General features: G+C 43.1%; 1 protein-coding gene across 2 annotated transcripts in view; it reads right to left on the bottom strand.

Moving 5' to 3' along the window:
• Window positions 1-675: 675 nt before the first annotated feature.
• Window positions 676-20,863, bottom strand: part of KPTN (kaptin, actin binding protein) — a 50,040-nt gene continuing 29,852 nt past the window's right edge. Inside the window, exons 4-13 of one of the 2 annotated variants that reach the window (XM_068130852.2) lie at window positions 20,776-20,860; window positions 20,612-20,666; window positions 20,288-20,363; window positions 19,985-20,058; window positions 10,560-10,669; window positions 10,131-10,232; window positions 5,182-5,263; window positions 4,089-4,224; window positions 1,394-1,603; window positions 676-1,181 (exon numbers count right to left, since the gene is read on the bottom strand). In XM_068130852.2, the coding sequence (XP_067986953.2) occupies window positions 1,068-1,181; window positions 1,394-1,603; window positions 4,089-4,224; window positions 5,182-5,263; window positions 10,131-10,232; window positions 10,560-10,669; window positions 19,985-20,058; window positions 20,288-20,363; window positions 20,612-20,666; window positions 20,776-20,860 (1,044 nt within the window). In that variant the 3' untranslated portion in view covers window positions 676-1,067. Of the gene's footprint in view, window positions 1,273-1,393; window positions 1,604-4,088; window positions 4,225-5,181; window positions 5,264-10,130; window positions 10,233-10,559; window positions 10,670-19,984; window positions 20,059-20,287; window positions 20,364-20,611; window positions 20,667-20,775; window positions 20,861-20,863 lie in introns of both variants that reach the window. The other variant, XM_068130855.2, reaches the window with a different exon arrangement.

Genomic DNA, 20,863 nt, shown 5'->3' with positions numbered 1-20,863 from the left:
TGGAGAGGGCAGAGGGTGCAAGACCAGAAAGAAGATGGCAGAACACAAGAAACCACCGACCTGTGATGGCAAAGTGATAGGCCCATAGACTCAGCCTCATCATGGGAGATTCCAATAATCTTGAATGCCTTGGTCTCCACGGCATCAAGGTGTGAGGTTGGAGAGCCATCTTTGAGGGGATTCCATCAAGCTGCGGATGAAATCTTTGTATGTGGGTAAGAGTTCAGATGTGCCAAGGAATGACTTTCTATGACGGAAGATGCCCAGTGGTTTACCCAAGAAAGATCATGGCTGACAGTGAGACCCAGGAATTTGAATGACTGCACTTCCTCAATATTATTGTTAAGATGGGGTAGAGAGAGAGAGGAGGGGGGTTTTGAAGAGGACTTCAAAACGGTTGTCCCCTGTGTGTTAGTGTTGTTCGGTGTTGCTTGTGGACATTAAAGATTCCATGGTACCGAGAAAAATAAATAAATAAATTGGCCATCGTACCATGGCCAAATTCTAAGCTTTTGCCCTGGTTGAGTGCTGCTTCAGAGGTGCTCTGCATTCCAGTAGTGATGTTTCTGGGGGTAACAACCACGGTTGTTGGCACTTTGATGTTACCAAGGATACAAGAATAACTACACAGAGAATAATATCCATGAAAGGTTCAAAGGAATCGTACACAGTAAAGTTATTTGGAAATAATTTATTAAGTTAGTGCACCTTGTGTGGACATTCCAGAAAGCGAGCAGTTCATCGTGAGATCGACTGAATTGGCTTGAAAGTATCTTGGATTCAACGTCTGGCACCGTCGATGCAATTAATGTGGAGTCAACTGGCAAAACGAGCTGTGAAGGCCATAGACGATACGAGGTGTACCACAGACATCCAATGAGATGAAGAGGTTGCCGATAAAACATGCACCTTAGACCAAACATCTCCACATGTTGGTCCTGTCGTACAACGAAGAAATAAATGGAGGCATTTTCGAATAGGATCACTGCAAGTAAAGGGACACTGTTCTGGTAACAACTGCCACACTACAGTCCAACACAGGTACATGAGTCCGAATACGTGTATAATCACTCTTTCATCTCCTCTGCAATCTCAACAGTTTCTGGCGCAAGGTGGGGGCTGGACATGTTTCTGGGACGCAAACGAGCCATCACCAACTCGGCTGCTCGGTGTAGGTCTTGCTGTGGAGGCAAACCAAAAATGATGTCGGGTCACAACGCAGGTCCATCATTGTGACCCACCACCAAATGTGCTGCTAGAAATGCTTTGCTTCTGAAATTCAGCATCGGATTTGCTCAATTCATAAAAACAAATTCCTCCTCAACACTATCATCATGGTCTCAACAATCAATCCATACCACCACCACCATCTCACAACAACCACTCATCCTACCTGTAGGACATGAAGCCCTCTGGTGGTTACAACGATGAGCTCATTCAGACCATCTCCTGTCACATCTGCCGATGCCAAGGCCAGCAAGGGGCTGTGGAAAGTCCAACTCCAGGCCAGCTTCCAACCAGCAATCGCCACCACTTCTTCATGATCCTTGTCCGCCGGTCTCTGGCCCACAGTATCCCCATGCCACTTGTAACAAAGAAGCTCCTGCCGAATCAAACAAAAACAGCCTTGGATTTGCCCTGCAATCAGACTGGCCATTTACAAAACGTGGTTCAAACAGCACCTGCACATTTATTTACAGGTTTATGAAAAGCAAAGCAATACAGTATACGTGGCATACAAGCTGACGGTAGGTCCTTATAGTGTTTGCAAACAACACCCATAATTACACGTTCACTGCGTTAATGCACATGCTGAAAATGAAGATGGCTGCAAGTGACGTTAACAAAGAGGGTGAAGAGTGAATTATGAAATTACATTAACTAGCAATGGTACCCGCCCTATGGGCGGGGTTTCAATTGTGAAGCCCAAATGAAAAGGAAAAATATCAGAAATTGAAGGCTTTTAAAAATTTTAAACGATTCATATAAACATCCGTTGAATCATATCACACGCAAATCATCAAAATCTAAACAGTACATGGCGCCCATTTTGAAAAAAGATTGAATTCTGCAAAACGGAAGCGGCCGCTACACGTCTTTCTCAGTCGCATGTTTATGTGTGAAGAGTGCGCGCCGAATCTGTAACACAGAAGCGGCCGCTACACCTGTTTCTCAGTTGCTTTGCACACGCTGCCATGTTACTTCGTAGCAGCACGTTTATATCGGAAGAGTTCGTCAGGAGTCGATCTACTCTCTCCTGGTACGTAGAATAAACAGTATTTGTAGAATTTCAACAAAAGGCACATCACTGTTCATATCGGTAAATATTATTCCACCGTGTTTGGAAAACTGGAAAATTGGAAAACTTGGAAATACAATATAGCATATTTTCCTCCCAGGGGACCCAGGAATACCCACCCAAAATATCGTTGCGATCGGTTGAGCCGTTTTTGCGGTACCTTCGAACGGATGGACGGACATTTGGTGAATTATAGTAAGATGAACAAGATTATGAATAATTAAATTGATATATGTGGGAAAATTACATGCCCAGACCAGGAATCAAACCCAGATCCTCTGGAAAACCATACCAGTGCTCCGCCATCTGAGCTACCTGGGCGACCCTGACTGAACATGCAATTTTCCCACACATATGATTGCCACTCTCCTTCCGTCAATGCTTCCGGGGCACTCGCTGCCACCCATAGGAGTACCGACGGCCTGAACACGAGAGGGTCTTCCTCCAATGGGGGGGGGGGGGACAAATCCATGTCCTCTATTGTAAATACCAATGGGGGCGTATAAACAATTAAATAAATGAACAGGATTATAATTAATTACCAGTAATTTCATGATTTGGTATTTGATTTTTTGCCTCGGACGGGGGAAAAAATTATACAGCTCTCATACCCTCTTGCCATGTGGTGATCATAACTACCAAGTTTGGTGAATTTCTGCATGACCGTTTCGGAGGAGACAGGGTGATGGACAGACAGAGGATTACAATATCCCCGTTTTGTTTTTTTTCAAAAAGTGTGGAGATAACAAGACTGGCTTCAAATTTGATCCAAATATTTGCTGATAAAACTCAGATAAATATGTGTACATTAATAATATTGGAGATAATTTGATCCTTTTATAGCAATGTTAACCAATACACACAATCAGGAATTTGTTGCTCCAATCCACGTGTGAAAGATTGAGATGGACGGCATCAAGTGAGATAACAAACAGGATGGAAGTGAATAATTATGAAATTCCTTGTGAAACTCACAGCCCCTTTGGCTGCATAATATGGCAAGGATTACCTGTCAAGGTCATCCATATTTAAAGAGCACCCAGAAAACTAGGTCAAAATATTTTTTTATGAATAAGGCTTTAAGAACTACCTGGTGTTTAAGCCTGGTGTTGGCTTAGCGTTTAGGGTGCCAGCTTGGGATCCTAGGATCCTGGGTTCGAATCCCGGTCTATCGCTGAATTAATGCCAGGTGGGTTGACTCAGCCTGTCATCCTTCCAAGGTCGGCAAATTGAGTACCAGCTTGCTGGTAATTACCTGTGTGTCGCAAAAAAGGCGACTAACAGGGTTGGCGGCAGGAAGGGCATCCGGCCATAAAACATTGCTTCAAAAAGGGGACCAAGGTGCCCGAAAAAGGCCAACCCCTGCTCTGCGGGGAAAAATGGCCTCTAAAGGTGGTCTCTCTCTCTCTCTTTAAGAACTACCTCCTGCAGTTAGCGAACGACAAATCCAAAAATTAACCACGGAAAGAATACAAAAGCTTCTGCCCTGGCAAGACAAGTGCACGTTAAAAGCTGGAGAACACTAAGAAAAGCAATGCAATTATTACCCCGTGGCGTGTGAAGCACAAAGACGGGTTCAGTAATTGGTTCCACTACCTGTCTACAGACGTCAGTCCATAATCGAGGAACTATGATCGAGGTAAAACATATGCTTCGTTAAAAGTAGTGACATTCAAAATCGTGGTGACATTCGAAGCATCCTTGGATCGACTTGGAATTGATACATACGTACATGCATACATACATACCTAATGCTATATCAAGGCCCTTGCATTGGCAACTCTCTTACCTGGCCATAGGTGCCAAGTAAGATCTCACCAACCCCGTTGTAGTCGGTGTCAACTACCAGTGCACAAACCACACTGTCAAAACAGTCGCTTCCTGGCAGCAGCTCCTGCTGATCAAGACCTTGGCACAACACATCCCTACGGGTGGTGAGTAAAATGTCCGAAGTCAAAATCCTGCCACAGAACAAATGAAATCTTAAGTAGCCCATGAGGCGCACACACACATGATCCTATTTCGAGCACCCGTGGCTACCATAAAACACACGTTCTACGAACCGAACTTTATTAAGTCTAGTTTTACATCACTGCATGGGGAGGATGGAGTGGGGGAAACTTCAACATTACTGAGGGAATAGGAACAGAAATGATGGGAGGTCATTCATAGATCATGTTAGAGAGCCAGTTCATGATGAGGTCGTTACGTGGACAAGTCAGTGAGGATTTCTGCACAATTAAATATTTTGGTAAGGAAGAATGTTGCTGATCATTCATATTAATCAAACCTTGAACAGCATCAGTTGATAATGTCAGTGAAGAAGAAAAAATTTCCAACTAAAATATTTGCAATACACGAGACAACACTGGACTTGACTGCGCAACGAACATGACCACTGAGCTTGGGGGAGAAGTGACATCACTACCCAGAGTACTTGGTACCAGTGTCAACATCTTAATGACATCGCTTTTCGCTCCACACTCAGCCGGGCAATTGAGCAACTTCCTTCTCTTCAGGGATGCCAATCCATGGGGTTTGTCTGGTATCTATCCTTTAAATGCTGAGCATCAAGCAAGGAAGCAGCACCAACTATTTGTAAAGTCATTGCTATGACTTGGCCGGGATCGGAATACAACTGATGATAGACGTGTTTTTAAACTCAAATTGCCATAATTTAATCGTGTCGAGTGCACAATGTGAAGCTTTGCGACTGTAACACTACTCAAGCTTCTACCAATCGAAAGAGACATTGTGGGTCTTTAAAATCCCTTCTTTAGGAGTCTCATCAAAATCCATCCTGAATATAATATAATGCTGTATTCCATGAATCTTAACTGTGAAAAATGTTACAAGAAAATTAATCATTATTTTTCCCTTACCTGTAGACGACTGTAACTTCCAAAGCACTTGCAACAACCAGGGAATAGCAATGTCTCTCGGGGATTTCAGGTTCCTCGTGACCTAAGTGGGAGTAATAATACAAGCGACAATTAACTTAGACAGTAAGCTGATAACAAGGTCAAAGCATACTAAGGTTAAGGTCACATGACACCCAAAAATATACGTAGTTGGTCAGTAGGTTTGTTTGTTTTTGTGGTTATATCATAACTGCGCGTTATCTGTCGAGGAACCCAAATCCCCTGAGGATAGTTAGTCCGCAGAGTGGCTGGTTTACCTGGGGACCGCCCGCTTCACATTTTACTTCGAGCAAGCGAAGCAAAAATTGAGGTTAAGCAATTGGTTCACTTTGTTTGTCTGTCTGCAAACGTCAGTTTATGATCAAGGAACAACTTAATTTCAATTCAATGTTACATTTTGAATACTAGGGCGTGCCCGTACGTGGGTGCAAAAAAACATGCGTGCAAACAACAACAACAAAAAAAAACTTTGAAACCACGTGGCAGTAACGACCACAGAACCCCCCCCCCCCCCCCTCTATTTACATGAAATGGTTTGGTCCATTCGCAAAGCCAAAGCGAACGGCTTGCGAGTACGGTAGAACCCCCCCCCCCCCCCCTCTATTTACATGAAATGGTTTGGTCCATTCGCAAAGCCAAAGCGAACGGCTTGCGAGTACGGTGACCATACCTTGGGAACCACTTGTCCGATTAATTTCAAACCTTGAAAAGGCACATCCTCGGGTCCCCAGCAATATACCTGGCAAGTTTCAAGTATATCGGACCCGTGGTTGTCGAGAAACAGCGGTCACAGACAAACACACACACATACACACAGAGATTACTGGAATTATAGATAGATGAATCAGAAAACGAACCTGTAGTTTAACGAACCTCGAGTTTAACGATCCACTAGTTTAACGAACCTCTAGTTTAACGAGCCTCTAGTTTAACGATCCTCTAGTTTAACGAACCTCTAGTTTAGCGAGCATCTAGTTTAATGAGCCTCTAGTTTAACGAATGTCTAGTTTAACGAGCATCTAGTTTAACGAGGCTCTAGTTTAACGAGCCTCTCGTTTAACGAACTTCTAGTTTAACGAACCTTTAGTCTAACGAGCCTCTAGTTTAACGAGCATCGAGTCTAACGATCCACTAGTTTAACGAACCTCGAGTTTAACGAGCCTCTACTTTAACGATCCTCTCGTTTAACGAGGCTCTAGTTTAACGAGGCTCTAGTTTAACGAGACTCTAGTTTAACGAGGGTCTAGTTTAACGAACCTCTAGTTTAACAAGCCTCTGGTTTAACGAATCTCTAGTTTAACAAACCTCTAGTTTAATGAGCATCGAGTTTAACGAGCCTCTAGTTTAACGAATCTCTGGTTTAACAAACCTCTAGTTTAATGAGCATCTAGTTTAACAAGGCTCTAGTTTAACGAGCCTCTAGTTTAACGAACCTCTAGTTTAACGAACCTCTAGTATAATGAACCTCTAATTTAACGAGCCTCTAGTTTAACGAATCTCTAGTTTAATGAGCCTCTAGTTTAATGATCCTCGAGTTTAACGAGCCTATAGTTTAACGAGGCTCTAGTTTAACGAACCTCTAGTTAAACGAGCCTCTAGTTTAACTAATCTCTAGTTTAACGAATCTCTAGTTTAACATTCCTCTAGTTTAACGAGCATCTAGTTTAACGAGGCTCTAGTTTAACGAGCCTCTAGTTTAACGATCCTCTAGTCTAGTTTAACGAGCCTCTAGTTTAAAGAATCTCTAGTTTAACGAGCCTCTAGTTTAACGAGCCTCTAGTTTAACGATCCTCTAGTTTAACGATCCTCTAGTTTAACGAGGCTCTAGTTTAACGAGGCTCTAGTTTAACGAGGCTCTCGTTTAACGAACCTCTAAGTTTAACGAACCTCTAGTTTAACGAGCCTCTAGTTTAACAAACCTCTAGTTTAATGAGCCTCTCGTTTAACGAGCCTCGGGTTTAACGAGCTTCGAGTTTAACGAACCTCGAGTTTAACGAACCTCGAGTCTAACGAACCTCGAGTGTAACGAACCTCGAGTCTAACGAACCTCGAGTCTAACGAACCTCGAGTCTAAAGAACCTCGAGTTTAACGAACCTCTAGTTTAACGAGCATCTAGTTTAACAAGACTCGAGTTTAACAAGGCTCTAGTTTAACAAGCCTCGAGTTTAACGAACCTCTAGTTTAACGATCCACTAGTTTAACAAACCTCTAGTTTAACGAGCCTCTTCTTTAACGATCCTCTAGTTTAACAAGGCTCTAGTTTAACGAGGCTCTAGTTTAACGAACCTCTAGTTTAACAAGCCTCTGGTTTAACGAATCTCTAGTTTAACAAACCTCTAGTTTAATGAGCATCGAGTTTAACGAGCCTCTAGTTTAACGAATCTCTAGTTCAACAAACCTCTAGTTTAATGAGCATCTAGTTTAACGAGGCTCTAGTTTAACAAGGCTCTAGTTTAACGAGTCTCTAGTTTAATGAGCCTCTAGTTTAACGAGGCTCTGGTTTAACGAATCTCTAGTTTAACAAACCTCTAGTTTAATGAGCATCTAGTTTAACGAGCCTCTAGTTTAGCGAATCTCTAGTTTAACAAACCTCTAGTTTAACGAGCATCTAGTTTAACGAGGCTCTAGTTTAACGAGCCTCTAGTTTAACGAGGCTCTCATTTAACGAACCTCTAGTTTAACGAGGCTCTAGTATAACGAGCCTCTAGTTTAACGAATCTCTAGTTTAACAAGCCTCTAGTTTAACATGGCTCTAGTTTAACGAACCTCTAGTTAAACGAGCCTCTAGTTTAACGAATCTCTAGTTTAACGAATCTCTAGTTTAACGAATCTCTAGTTTAACTAATCTCAAGTTTAACGAATCTCTAGTTTAACGATCCTCTAGTTTAACGAGCATCTAGTTTAACGAGGTTCTAGTTTAACAAATCTCTAGTTTAACGAGCCTCTAGTTTAACGATCCTCTAGTTTAACGATCCTCTAGTTTAACGATCCTCTAGTCTAGTTTAACGAGCCTCTAGTTTAACGAATCTCTAGTTTAACGAATCTCTAGTTTAACGAGCCTCTAGTTTAACGATCCTCTAGTTTAACGAGGCTCTAGTTTAACGAGGCTCTAGTTTAACGAGGCTCTAGTTTAACGAGGCTCTCGTTTAACAAGGCTCTCGTTTAACGAGCCTCTAGTTTAACGAGGCTCAAGTTTAACGAACCTCTAGTTTAACGAGCCTCTGGTTGAACAAACCTCTAGTTTAATGAGCCTCGGGTTTAACAAACCTTGAGTTTAACAAACTTTGAGTTTAAGGAGCCTCTAGTTTAACAAGCCTCGAGTTTAACAAGCCTCGAGTTTAACGAACCTCGAGTTTAACGAACCTCGAGTCTAGCGAACCTATAGTCTAACGAACCTCTAGTCTAACGAACCTCTAGTCTAACGAACCTCTAGTTTAACGAACCTCTAGTTTAATGAGCATCTAGTTTAACAAGGCTCTAGTTTAACGAGCCTCGAGTTTAACGAGCCTCTAGTTTAACGAACCTCTAGTTTAACGAACCTCTAGTTTAACGAACCTGTAGTTTTGTTCATTTTTACGTACCATGAACCAGCCTCACTGATCGGCACAATATTTACACCATGGATATCTTGATTGGATCAGCGAGGCTAGTTCATGGTATGCAAGTAAAAATGAACTTATATTTTGGATATAAAATAAAATGAAATTCTAACAAGGACTGTGATGTCAGAACATTAAAAAAATTTAAACTCAACGTCTATCTTCGTAAGATAATACAGAATACCGTATCTTCAATCAAGCTTAAACTTCGAGGAGATAAAATGGCAACTATTTCCAGGATCAAGACCCGCTTTGGGGAGCACACTTTAATCGGAGCAGACTGTAATGTAAACCTGTGTTCCTGGTCCATGTTTGTGGTTTGGTTCCGTGTTTTGTGAACGACCATATGCACTTCCCACTCTGATGGGATCTACTGTGATCTTGCGAGAGCACGCCTCGCGGCCTTGGTCTTGCCAATAAAGCAGTATGTTACACGGACTAACGGTATTTTAAACAGTATCACGGTATTTTATACCATTTTCAATGGTTGGAGACAGGTTGCTCGGAGACAGGGCAGCATGTACAATCATAGTAAAGGAATCATAAGCCTAAACAGACATGTAATTAAATAATCACTCGCGGTTCCCGATCAAAAATATTTTTTGCGCCGGTGAAAAACCACAAATACATGGGGCACAGGGCCGCAAATGTGGAAGCAGGTCGCATTTTATCATCGGCGAGTACACGGGTCCACAAATGTTGGGCTTGCGAATGTTGAGGTCCAACAGTACTGTATTTGGGTTTTTTTAAATTTAGGAGGAGTTGTTGGTCGTACATTGTGATTGCAGGGTGGTACTTGGATTCACGTTTGTCCGGAGAGTGATTGTTGATTTATTTGGCAAGATATTGATTATGTTAAGTGTGAGCAAGTGTTGGATGTATCGTGCATTTTGGTGGAGTAAGTAAGATGTTGTATTTATGGTGTGGCTTTGCGCTGCTATGGAAAAGTCATCTGCAAAAGTAAGGATGGTCACATGAGGAGGAGGAGGAGGAGGTTCTGGGATGCATGGAGAAAGAGGTTAAAAGAAAGAGGCACTGGCAAAAGCACTCCAGAAAGTGGAAGTTACACGTGTCTCGGCGCAGCTTCGAAGTTCAATTTCATCTGAACATCCAAAAAGATTGTTGTTTTGCCAACGATGAAGTTTAGGTCAAGAAGTTGGAAAGCTATATTTTTTCATTAAATTTTTATTTTTAACCGAACCATTCAGGATATTTGTTTTCCTTCTCATCTATTTCTCTTGGGATTGTTGATCATCTGTAGAAATTGGTCAAATCACGGTGTTAGTTCAACTCCTGACAAACTTCCTCACCAACAGGGTGCGCTGCATCTTCATCATGGTTTCTTGGCAAGGAACAAAGTTGTACACGAGGCACTGGACCTTCCTGCTGCACACTCCACTGCTGTAAAATGACTGCATGGCACAGAGTACACAAACAGGGATACCAAAGAAAAGTCTGAAAGGGAAGGCTAGCAAAGGGAGGAAACAGCTTGTGGTGAAATAGATGGATGGGGATGGTGGTGGGGATGGGGAGGGGAGGGAAAGCAGCATGTGGTGGAAGGGGTGGGCAATGGGATGGCGCACAAGGAAAGTGGGGATGGCACATGGTTGAAGGATGAAATCCTGGAGGTAAGAGTCAAAAGCAAAACTGGGTGGTGCAAATGGTGATCAGTAAGCTAATGTTGGAGAAGCAATGTCATGTGACATGAGGTGTGCTCTACAGTAAGGTAAAATACAAACCCTTGGTGCTCTTTTGGACATGCGAGACAGACACAACACCATTTTGGCAGCTGAAAGCCGTTAGCCGACGCTCAGTCCCAGGCAAATTCATGACATCAAGGCAGAGAACACTAGGGCAGAAGGAAAAGTGACATTCAATTAATACCAAAAACAAAACGACAAGATCCACAAACAAATATGACAAACAGTGCAACAAAGACGAGTTGATCTCATCGAATCTTCTGCTAAAGGCTATTACGGATTCACAAAACTCGAGCGTGATTCCAAGTATTCCTCCCGAGTTGCTATGGTGTTATGGTGTCCCAAGTGGTGCACAAGTAACATTAGTTTATGACAATTATCTACTTTGACAATCAACACTATAATACTTGCCTCCAGTCTGTCCGTCCATTCAGGGTGAGGCTTCCCCCATTCAGGGAGGGGCTTGAAAGTCAAATTTCCACCTCAGCATAGCTGATGCCTCATCAGGCTCTTTCTAAAGCTCACACTTTCTGACTCTCTCACAGTTGATCTAAATTCTAATTCAACATCTGATTTCATTTTTCATTGTCACTAAGAGGGTTTAAGACTGGGTTGCAAAGAACGGAAAGAAAATTGGACAAAAGTTAGTGTTTTTCCACAAAAATGCATTTTAAATGAAATTAAGGCCTGTAATATAAATTCCATTCAGACTCCCTCACGGCTTTATCTCAACTCCAATACGCGATCCGATTTCACTTTTTGTAGTCGTTAAGATTGTTTAAGTCTCAGTTGCAGCAAAAGGTGAGAAGATCGGATGAATATTGTCGTTTTATTAGCCAAAATGCATTCTAATAGCCATTCTGAATGTATCCAGTCGGATGCGATTTGGGGACGGGGAGAGAGGGGGGAGAGGTGAGAGTGGGGAAGGAGAGAGGGGTGGAGAGGAAGGAGGGTAGGCTTCCCTGCTAGGGAATTAGTTATTTATTATAACTGAAAAATGAAGTTAGGGATCGAACTGTAGTCCAATTATATTATTTTTTCATATTCCCAAGGTGTGTATATATGTATATATATATATATATATATATATATATATATATATATATATACGTATATATATTTCGTTATGAATTTGAGAATGGTGTTTTTTTGTGTTGTAAAATATCACCCTCCTTCCTCCAGTTGTTGTGTATAAAGGTCAAAGGGCGTCCCTTAGTTAGGTCATATACAATCACGTAGCCAAATCATAGATCTCCCTGTTCAGTAGTTATCTCCTTATTCTGTGTATTAGATTAAGGCTATGTCTTCCATTAATTGACACTCCATTGCACCGAATCCAGACAAGGTAGTATCCCCTTTCAATTTCCCCAGAACCTCCATTGGATTCCCCTTTCCTCAATTGCCAACTGCATTGAGCGGTTCGCTGAATTCTGCTGCAGCTGTGGGTTGTTGTTTTCGCTGTAAGGCTCCATTAGCCACGAGGTCATCTCGGAGCCGAAGGTGGGAGGAGTCGGCCCAGCGCCGGGAACAAGGCGTGGCCTTGCCAACGCGTCCTCTAAAGGCGGGATCGGTGAGCCCTCGCGACCAATCAGGGCCAAGGCGACCTCACCGATGGGCGTGTCCTGGAGGCCGGCGGCTTGATCGCCCGAGGGAGAGATAAGCGCGCGCGGAAGCCTTTGGAAGAGTGGCGTCAGAGATACGGCAGATGTGTGACCCAGCTGATTTCTGCAGAGAGCCGCTTCAACCAGCCCCGTTTCAACCAGCCGCGTGAAGCCCTGACGGGGCAGAGAGTGACCCTGCCAGTGTGCGGTGTAAAGCCGAATACAAGGAGCTGCCGGCTCCTCGCTTCCCGCCCGGAGTGGACCTGCTCGCTGTGCCCTGTGATTCCACCTGCTCATCCCTCCAAACGATTCCGGTCCTTCCATCCTTTTGTGTACGTGAGTTTGTTTTGTGTGTTCTGTCCTGGGTTATAAGTAAGTCTGTATAAGCTAGAAATTGCACTGTGTCCTTCTGGTCCGTCCCCCTTTCTACATTATTTTATTATCCTTCCTTCTTCCTTGGTTTCTTTCATTGTGTAAATAGTAATAATAAATAATAGTCGTATTTCCAACCTTTGGCCTTCGTCTTCTTCTTCTTCACATCCGTCGTCTTTGTCTTTTCCCCATTGAATACCTGTGGCACGATTTGGCCAACGTTCAGGATCGGGTTAGTCTTTGTTAACGGTTCGTGCCGCGGCTGCCATCCGCTCGGCAAATTAACATCTTATCCGCGGTCGCGAACGAAGCTGCTCACCTGCCTCTGGAGGGAGCTTGTGCAGCTTCAGGGACCACGTCGGTCAGTCACAAACGAGGGGACTAATCCCCCCTCGAGAAAGGGATCCGAGGCCGACGTTGGGTTCCGTAACAATATATATATATATATATATATATATATATATATATATATATACCGGTGTGTAACCCGGTTTAGAATAGGTACACCGTATCCGTGCGTGTCGTAAGAGGCGACTAAAAGGGTTGGCGTCAGGAAGGGCATCCACCGTATCCCTGCGTGTCGTAAGAGGTGACTAAAAGGGTTGGCGTCAGGAAGGGCACCCGGCCATAAAAACATTGCCTCAAAAAGAGAACAACACAACATCGTGTATGTATGTACTGTATGTATGTATGTATGTATACATTTTTCCCCTGAGAAAGCCATATATATATATATATTGTTACGGACACGACTTAGATGTTGCTTGACCGAGCGGAATGGCCGCCGTGTTCGCACAAGTTACCCGATTACACTCGAACGTTGGCCGAATCGCGCTATGCTAAATCAATGAAGGAAAGGACACAACGGCTGGGATTAAGGCAACGACACAAGGGGTACAGTTCTCAAGACCTCCGGAGGAGGATATAATATTGGTTATGCAGAACGGTTAGATTACACGGCAAGAGGTAAAGCACAGCAAGTTGGGCACTTAGACACAGTCTTATCTTATTCCCGACAGACCACAGACAAACGGGACAAGACTGACTCACACAGGGATTGATGGCAAGGAAGGGCAGGCAGTCGATAGCTCAAGGTGCACCTTGGCTCAGGGGCAGAATCGACCCGGTCCGGTCTAGAGATGCGGGGAGGTATCTCTCAGCGCTAGGAGGTGGCGTCCTTTCTTCTCCGTAGCTGAGGCGCATCTGACGTCACCTCCCTCTTCCTGCGCATGTCCAGCGGGGAGTGACACGCCCTCGGCTCGTTAGCTCCGCCCCAGATGGAATCGGTCCGCCGCCTCCATTGGGTGCGGGGGGGTTACCGGGCTCCGCCCTTGACGAGGAGCTGACAGCGAGCCCCTGCGTGGTAACCCTGTCGGAGCACATGTTCAATGGCGGCTAACCAAGCCGGAGTGAGGACGCGCACTCCCCGCGCCGCCGCCGCGCCGCCGCCGCTGTTGTTGTTGTTGGTGTTGTAGTTCCATGAGGAAGAGCTGCGGGGAGGTATTGGGAGGTCCTAAACTTTCTAACGGTGCCATACAATCACATTCTGGTGCAACGAAGAGTCAGAATTAATGGAAACGAGTCCTTAACTGACATAGACTAAGAATAACTAGCAAGATGTCCTATAGTTGTCTACGTGAGATGCGGTGAACCTGGGTGCGACATTTAATGGGGGAAATAGGGGAAGGTCGGTTCTACAGAGTGTTGTTTACAGACAATGGGACTAGGGAATGGGGGATTGGGGATAGTTGGGGAGTATTGGGGAAATAGGGGAATATTTACAAGCGGATATGGATAGAGGCCAAATCCCATATCCGCAACAATATATATATATATATATATATATATATATATATATATATATATATATATATATATATATGTATATATATATATATATGTATATATATATATATATATATATATGTATATATATATATATATATATATATATATATATATATATATATATATATATATATATGTATATCTATATATATATATATATATATATATATATTTATATATATATATATATGTATATATATATATATATATATACACACACACACACACACACACACACACACACACACACACACACACACACACACACACACACACACACACACACACACACACACACACACACACACACACACACACAGACTTGGCATTTAATATGGAATATTTTTTCTTTCTTGACTTGGGTTTACTTTCTGAACTCGGTATATCAATCTGGTGAGTTTATTTTACGCTTCGGTGATTTCTTTGTTTAAAGAACCATGTCACTGATTGTCTGTCGCAGCAAGAAGTCAACAACAGGATTATATCACAGGTGGCATGACAAAATGTACGGACAGGTACATTTGACGAATGGCTTCACAATCGGGTATATAAGGGTTGTTGCATTCTGTATTAGTGGAAAACAACTGCTGCACGTCTACAAAAGTTATTGCCGCTTCCCCTGGAGATGGTCCGTCAACTCGACAATGCTGTTTGTCATTTAGTGGTGGCTTTACGAAATTGCGGCATGAAACAGCGTGCTATGGCTCGGCAGTATGGCATCACTCAAGGTCAGGTGTCAAAGATCCTGAAACGAAATGCTCAGAGGGGTGTCCCTACTCCAATACCGAGGTCAGGACGTCCCCGCAGAACCACAAGGAGGGATGATCGCCAGCTGCAGCGGTTAGTCCACAATGGCCGTACCAAGTCAGCTAATCGGCTTAGGGCTGAGTGGCAGCAACTGACAAATGTGCCTGTATCCAGAAGGCTAGTCAACCAACGACTGGTTCAAGCAGGCTATCGTGCCAGGCGTCCCCTGAGAAAGCCATGTCTGACGAGACAACACCGCCAGCGCCGATTGCAGTGGGCCAGAGAGCACCGTCAATGGCAGCCAGGACACTGGAATCACGTGATCTTCAGTGACACGTCTAGATTTCTGGTCTATCGTCAATATGGCCGCGTCCGAGTGTGCAGACAAGTGCATGAAGCCTACAACGAAGATTGTATAGTGCCAAGAGTCCAAGCTGGAGGTGGTGGGGTGACCGTTTGGGCTGCTTTTCATGCAGAGGGCAAAACTGACCTGGTTGTTCTGAATGGAAACCTGAACCAGTTCAAGCACAGGGCCATTCTGGAAGAAACATTGCTTCCATTTGTTCGTGCAGCCTTTCGAGGAAACTTTGTCTTCCAAGATGACAATGCACGGCCTCATCGTGCTCGCATGATCCAACACTTTCTTGCTGACCGTGGTGCAGAGCATATGGAGTGGCCTGCCATGTCCCCGGCTATGAATCCGATAGAGAACTTGTGGGCAAAATTAACACGTCAAATCGACAACTTGGACCAGCAGCCTGCCTCTGTGCGTGAATTGCAGCAGGCTATTGTAACTGCATGGCAAGCGATTCCTGTCCAAACCTTGGCAAATCTAGTGAACAGCATGCTTCAACGTGTACGTGCTCTCCTGAATGCTCGTGGGGGTTACACGAAGTACTGAACTGTAATTTTACTGTCCGAAATCCCAGTCGTAATTTAACTTTTGTTTTTGTTAAAAAAATATTTTGGCGAATGTGCAAAATAAAGAGATACTTCTGGAAAACGTACAGAAGTTTAACACAGTACTGTCCGTGAATTGAGTTCGATATCAGTTTACATCACTTTCAAGGATTAATTTATTTGCTTCGAAATGTCAAATGTGGTTTTTGTTTCTTTTAAAGGTCACATTAACAAAATATAGAATAATTTCAACATAATTCCAATGAACTTTTGGTTCTAAGTCATCTTGAAAAGTAAGTTCACCCCCACAAAAAAAATATTCCATATTAAATGCCAAGTCTGTATATATATATATATATATATATATATATATATATATATATATATATATATATATATATATATATAAATATATATATATATATATACACATACATACATATATACATATATACATATATATATATATATATATATATATATATATATATATATATATATATATATATATATATATATATATATATATATATATATACAGACTTGGCATTTTATATGGAATATGTGTTGCAGGAGTGGGTGTGTGTGTTGCATGAATGTGTTTTTGTTTGCTTGGTGCATGTTGTGAGGGTAGGTGGTCGGTTGTTTTTTTTGGTTTTTTGGTGTGTGAATGAGTGGATGAGGAGCTGTGGATTCTGGGAGTGGAGGCGGTTTTGTTGTTGTCGTCTGTTCTCACTGGCTGGGGGTGGGAGTATGTACGCATTCAGGTATAGCTGCTGCATGTGGAGGCAAATGTGCCCCTGCTGGCCCACCTTAGTTGACCGTATCGAGGTTGAAGGGCCAAAACGGGATGATGCTGAGGACCTCAACTGAGGACCCAGTCAGTGAGGCACACTTGTGACCAGGTGCGTTTTGAAATTATATATATATATATATGTATATATATACAGGGTGAATCAAAAGTAGCGCCCGCGCCTGATTTCTGTTTTTTCGGCTGTCAGATTCTTTCTGGGATGTCATGTTGTTAATAATTGTCTTGCAGATTATTAATTTTCTTAATTTATTTATTTTTGTTTTGCAGGTTATTGCTGAGAGTTTGGAAAGTTCTTGAATTTGCACCAAATTGAACCATGAATTACCTTTCAATGAATCAACGCATTGCGGCCGTGAAACATTACTACAAATGTAATGAACAACCAACGATGGCGGCACGCCGTTTGGCACAGGAATTCGATTTTAACTCACCCCAGGGAAGAAACATACGATTGATTGTCGAGAAATTTGAAGCAACAGGGTCGGGAGCCACTGCAAAGAAGTCCGGTCATCCGAAAATGGCAACGAATGTAGCTAAGGCTGAAGAAGCCATCAGGAGACTGGAACAAAGTCCGAAAAGGTCAACTCGCCGTTTATCTGCAGAGTTGGAAGTGAGCCAATCAAGTGTTATCCGTATCCGTCACCAGAAAAACTGGAAACCTTACATTCCATGCTTACTGCATGCCCTTCATGATGGAGATGACGACCGCCATCTTCAATTTTGCGAAGAGTTCTTAGCTAAACTTGACGAAGAGGACACAATGCTAGACAACATCTGGTGGTCAGATGAGGCATGTTTTAAGCTTAACGGCACAATTAGCAGACACAATTGTGTCGACTGGGCTGCGGAGAACCCAAGAGTGACAGTTGAGAAGGAGGAAAATTTACCTGGTGTGACAGTTTGGGCAGCCATATCTCCATTAGGGATAATTGGACCCTTTTTCTTTGAGGGATCAGTCACTGCAGAAATTTACCTGGATATGCTGCAAACCTTCTTTTGGCCCAGGGTACAAGATCAGGACTGTTATTTCCAGCAAGATGGAGCTCCACCTCATTATGGACGTCATGTTCGTCAGTGGCTTGATGAAAACTTTCCCGGAAAGTGGATCGGCCGCCGCGGTCCGATCGAGTGGCCGGCACGCTCCCCAGACCTTACACCTCCAGATTTCTTCTTTGGGAGCTCATGAAAGACCTTGTTTATCGTGAAAAGCCTCGTACCATTCAGGAATTGAAGGCTCAAATCACTGCAAAGTTTGAGGAAATTGATATCGAACTCTGCAAGCGTGTGTGCCACTCTGTGCCTGCTCGGCTGCAATTGTGCATCGATCACGAGGGAGGGCACTTTGAAAATTGCAAGTAAAACAGCTTGGTACACTTCCGTAATAATTTTCCCCCGAATAAATGGTTAGATAAACATGTCATTCATTTATTTATACCTTCTTGCACACTAATACAAATGGCAAACAAACAATCAACTGACAGAAATATATATATACACACATATATTTAACTAAGGAAGCACACTAACCCAATGACATGACACTGACGTCATGTACATAAATTATACCAACACATCACCTCCAAACTAGGAGGCATCCACATGGTACTCAAGTCTTTGCAGACTGAGATTAAAGCTCTATGGTAACAAATAGACAAAGGCAGAGATGTCGATCTAGATTTCGCCCTTGTTATGGGCTCATCAGGACAACATACTGCAAATTGTTTATTTGTGACCATCTAAGCCATTAATATACACAGGTTGAACCCCATAACTTGACTAGGAAGCAAGGCACAGATTGAGTCTCACCCCAGCAATTTCTGCACAACCTGTTAGCAACAGGTGTAGCCTGCCACGCTGACACATTGTCTCTGCCCTGCTCCTCAACAATTAGGTTTGCAGTCAGTCATGTCATGTCATGTCATGTACATAAATGAGACCCCATCTCTGAAGTCAAGTCAATCAATCCCCTGAAGTCAACGTATAAGTGTCACTCACATTTCTCTCTCTTCTCCTCCCCATCTTCCCCCTTCTCAATTCAAGTCAATCCTCTTAAGTCAAGGTTGAAGTGTCACTCTCCCCCCTCTCCCACCCATCTCTCCCTCCTCCCCCAACCATCCCTCCACTCCCCTGTGTGATTCTCTCCCCTGTGAGCAACCCTCTCCCCTTGTCTTCTGTGTGCAATCCTCCTCCCCTCTCCCCTGTGAGCGATCTTCTCCCCCCCTCTCCCATGTCTGATCCTCTGCCCCTCTTTCCTGTGTGTGATCCTCTCCTCCTCTCCCCTGTGTGCGATCCTCTCCCTGTCTCCCGTGTGTGCGATCCTCTCCTCCTCTCCCATGTGTGCGATCCTCTCACCCTCCACCCTGTGCAGTGTGCGTGATGAGGGTGGGGGGAGGGGGGTGGAGGGTGAGGGTAGATGGGTGACAAGGGGAGGGGGGGGGGGAAGCTTTGAGGTATTGAGGGCACATTTTATATTTCATGTAATTACACATTACAAACTGTATTTCCCAATCACAAGTATTCACATATTATGTGAAGTAAATAAATTGTGTAGATTACATAATTTCTGGATGTGACAAGTTGCCAGTAACCATTTTGTAAAACTCTTCGTGCAGCATCTAATTCAAGATGTCCAAATGTCATACACATCTATGCCCCTGGGTTTCCCACAGGTGCCCCACTAGTCCACATATTAATCGGATAATGCTGTCTGCCCCACACTGAAACACGGAGCTCTTTGGAGGGAAAACATTATTAAGTAAAAGTTGCTTCAAATATATCCAAACCTACGGGACAACTATAATTTTTTCAATCAGATAAATTAAAAAAATCAATCCGGGTGGTGTATAGACAACAGACTGCTGCCCCAATCACTTCCAAAAAACAATTTGCTGTTAAAAATATATATTTGTGAGCTCCCATTTGTGAGCTCTTTCAACCAGCGCAAGAATAAATGGCTTCCTTATTTTTTTACCACGGGCTTCTGCTAGTTATTCTTAAATTTAAATCGTAACACAATTGAAACAAGTCCCAAAAAACAGATTGCAAGAGAAGCGAAATCCTTCTCACGAAATTTGAATGCATACTGTGATTTATGTAAGCACGGGCGAAAATAAAGGAAGATTCAGCAAAAAAAAAATCCACAAGGAGGATATAATAAACAATAACATGAAAGCGTTACTCACTTGTTAGGGATTTTATCGAGTTCGGGGAATAGATCAGCAACAGGCAACTCTTCAAAACACTGCTGGGCATCACTCTACAAGCACACAAGGCTACAACTGTAAGTGCGGTCCTCCAAAAAGAGGCAAAACTCCACAGCTCAACTCCCTGACAACACATCTTGGGTATGAGTAAAGGATGTACTGCCAAAGTAAACAGCCATATGTAACTGTAATAGGCTTGGAATTCATCAAATCACGACAAGGTAATGACCCCTCATTCCCATTACGAATGCATATCGCTCACATTAAACAAACAAATCGTGCCTCCTTATAAAGGTGTATGGCTTGGTCATGGCCACTCAGAAGGAACACCATCTCACTTCGTCCATCGATAAAAACCCTGTAGGAAGAAGATGGGGGAAGAGGGAATGAGAGAAAGGAAGGCCGAAATGATTAGACTTTTAAGAACATGTCAGTCATTATCAGCAACATGTAACCACACAATTGCCACTTGTATACAGAAGTGCAAGGGAGTAACCCAATGAAAGACTGAAAATATCCAAAACGTCTCCAATCCTAAAAGCAACATAACCATTCAAAGTGAGAACAATTAACAACAATTTTGATTCAAAACACGTCGATACCTACTCGGCATGACATAGCTGTAAGGGTATGAAATCCAATGCCAGGTTGAGGCAGCTTTCTGCAATACAGAATGTTAAAAGGCCTCACAAGCAGAACTCAAAACAATACAATGCAGGTCAATGAAGCGAGGAATACAATTAACAAAACCGTCAAACTGCAACACGTACGCGCAACTGAGTCGAGGTTGTACTCGGAGCCTGGTTCATAATCGCAGTAAATGTTCAGGAATGGGCTTACTTTATCCCGTGCATCCTG

The sequence above is a fragment of the Myxine glutinosa genome, chromosome 11 (genome assembly GCF_964187855.1).
Source record: "Myxine glutinosa chromosome 11, kmMyxGlut1.1, whole genome shotgun sequence".
Taxonomy (NCBI): domain Eukaryota; kingdom Metazoa; phylum Chordata; class Myxini; order Myxiniformes; family Myxinidae; genus Myxine; species Myxine glutinosa.
This window is presented reverse-complemented; position numbering and strand designations above follow the sequence as displayed.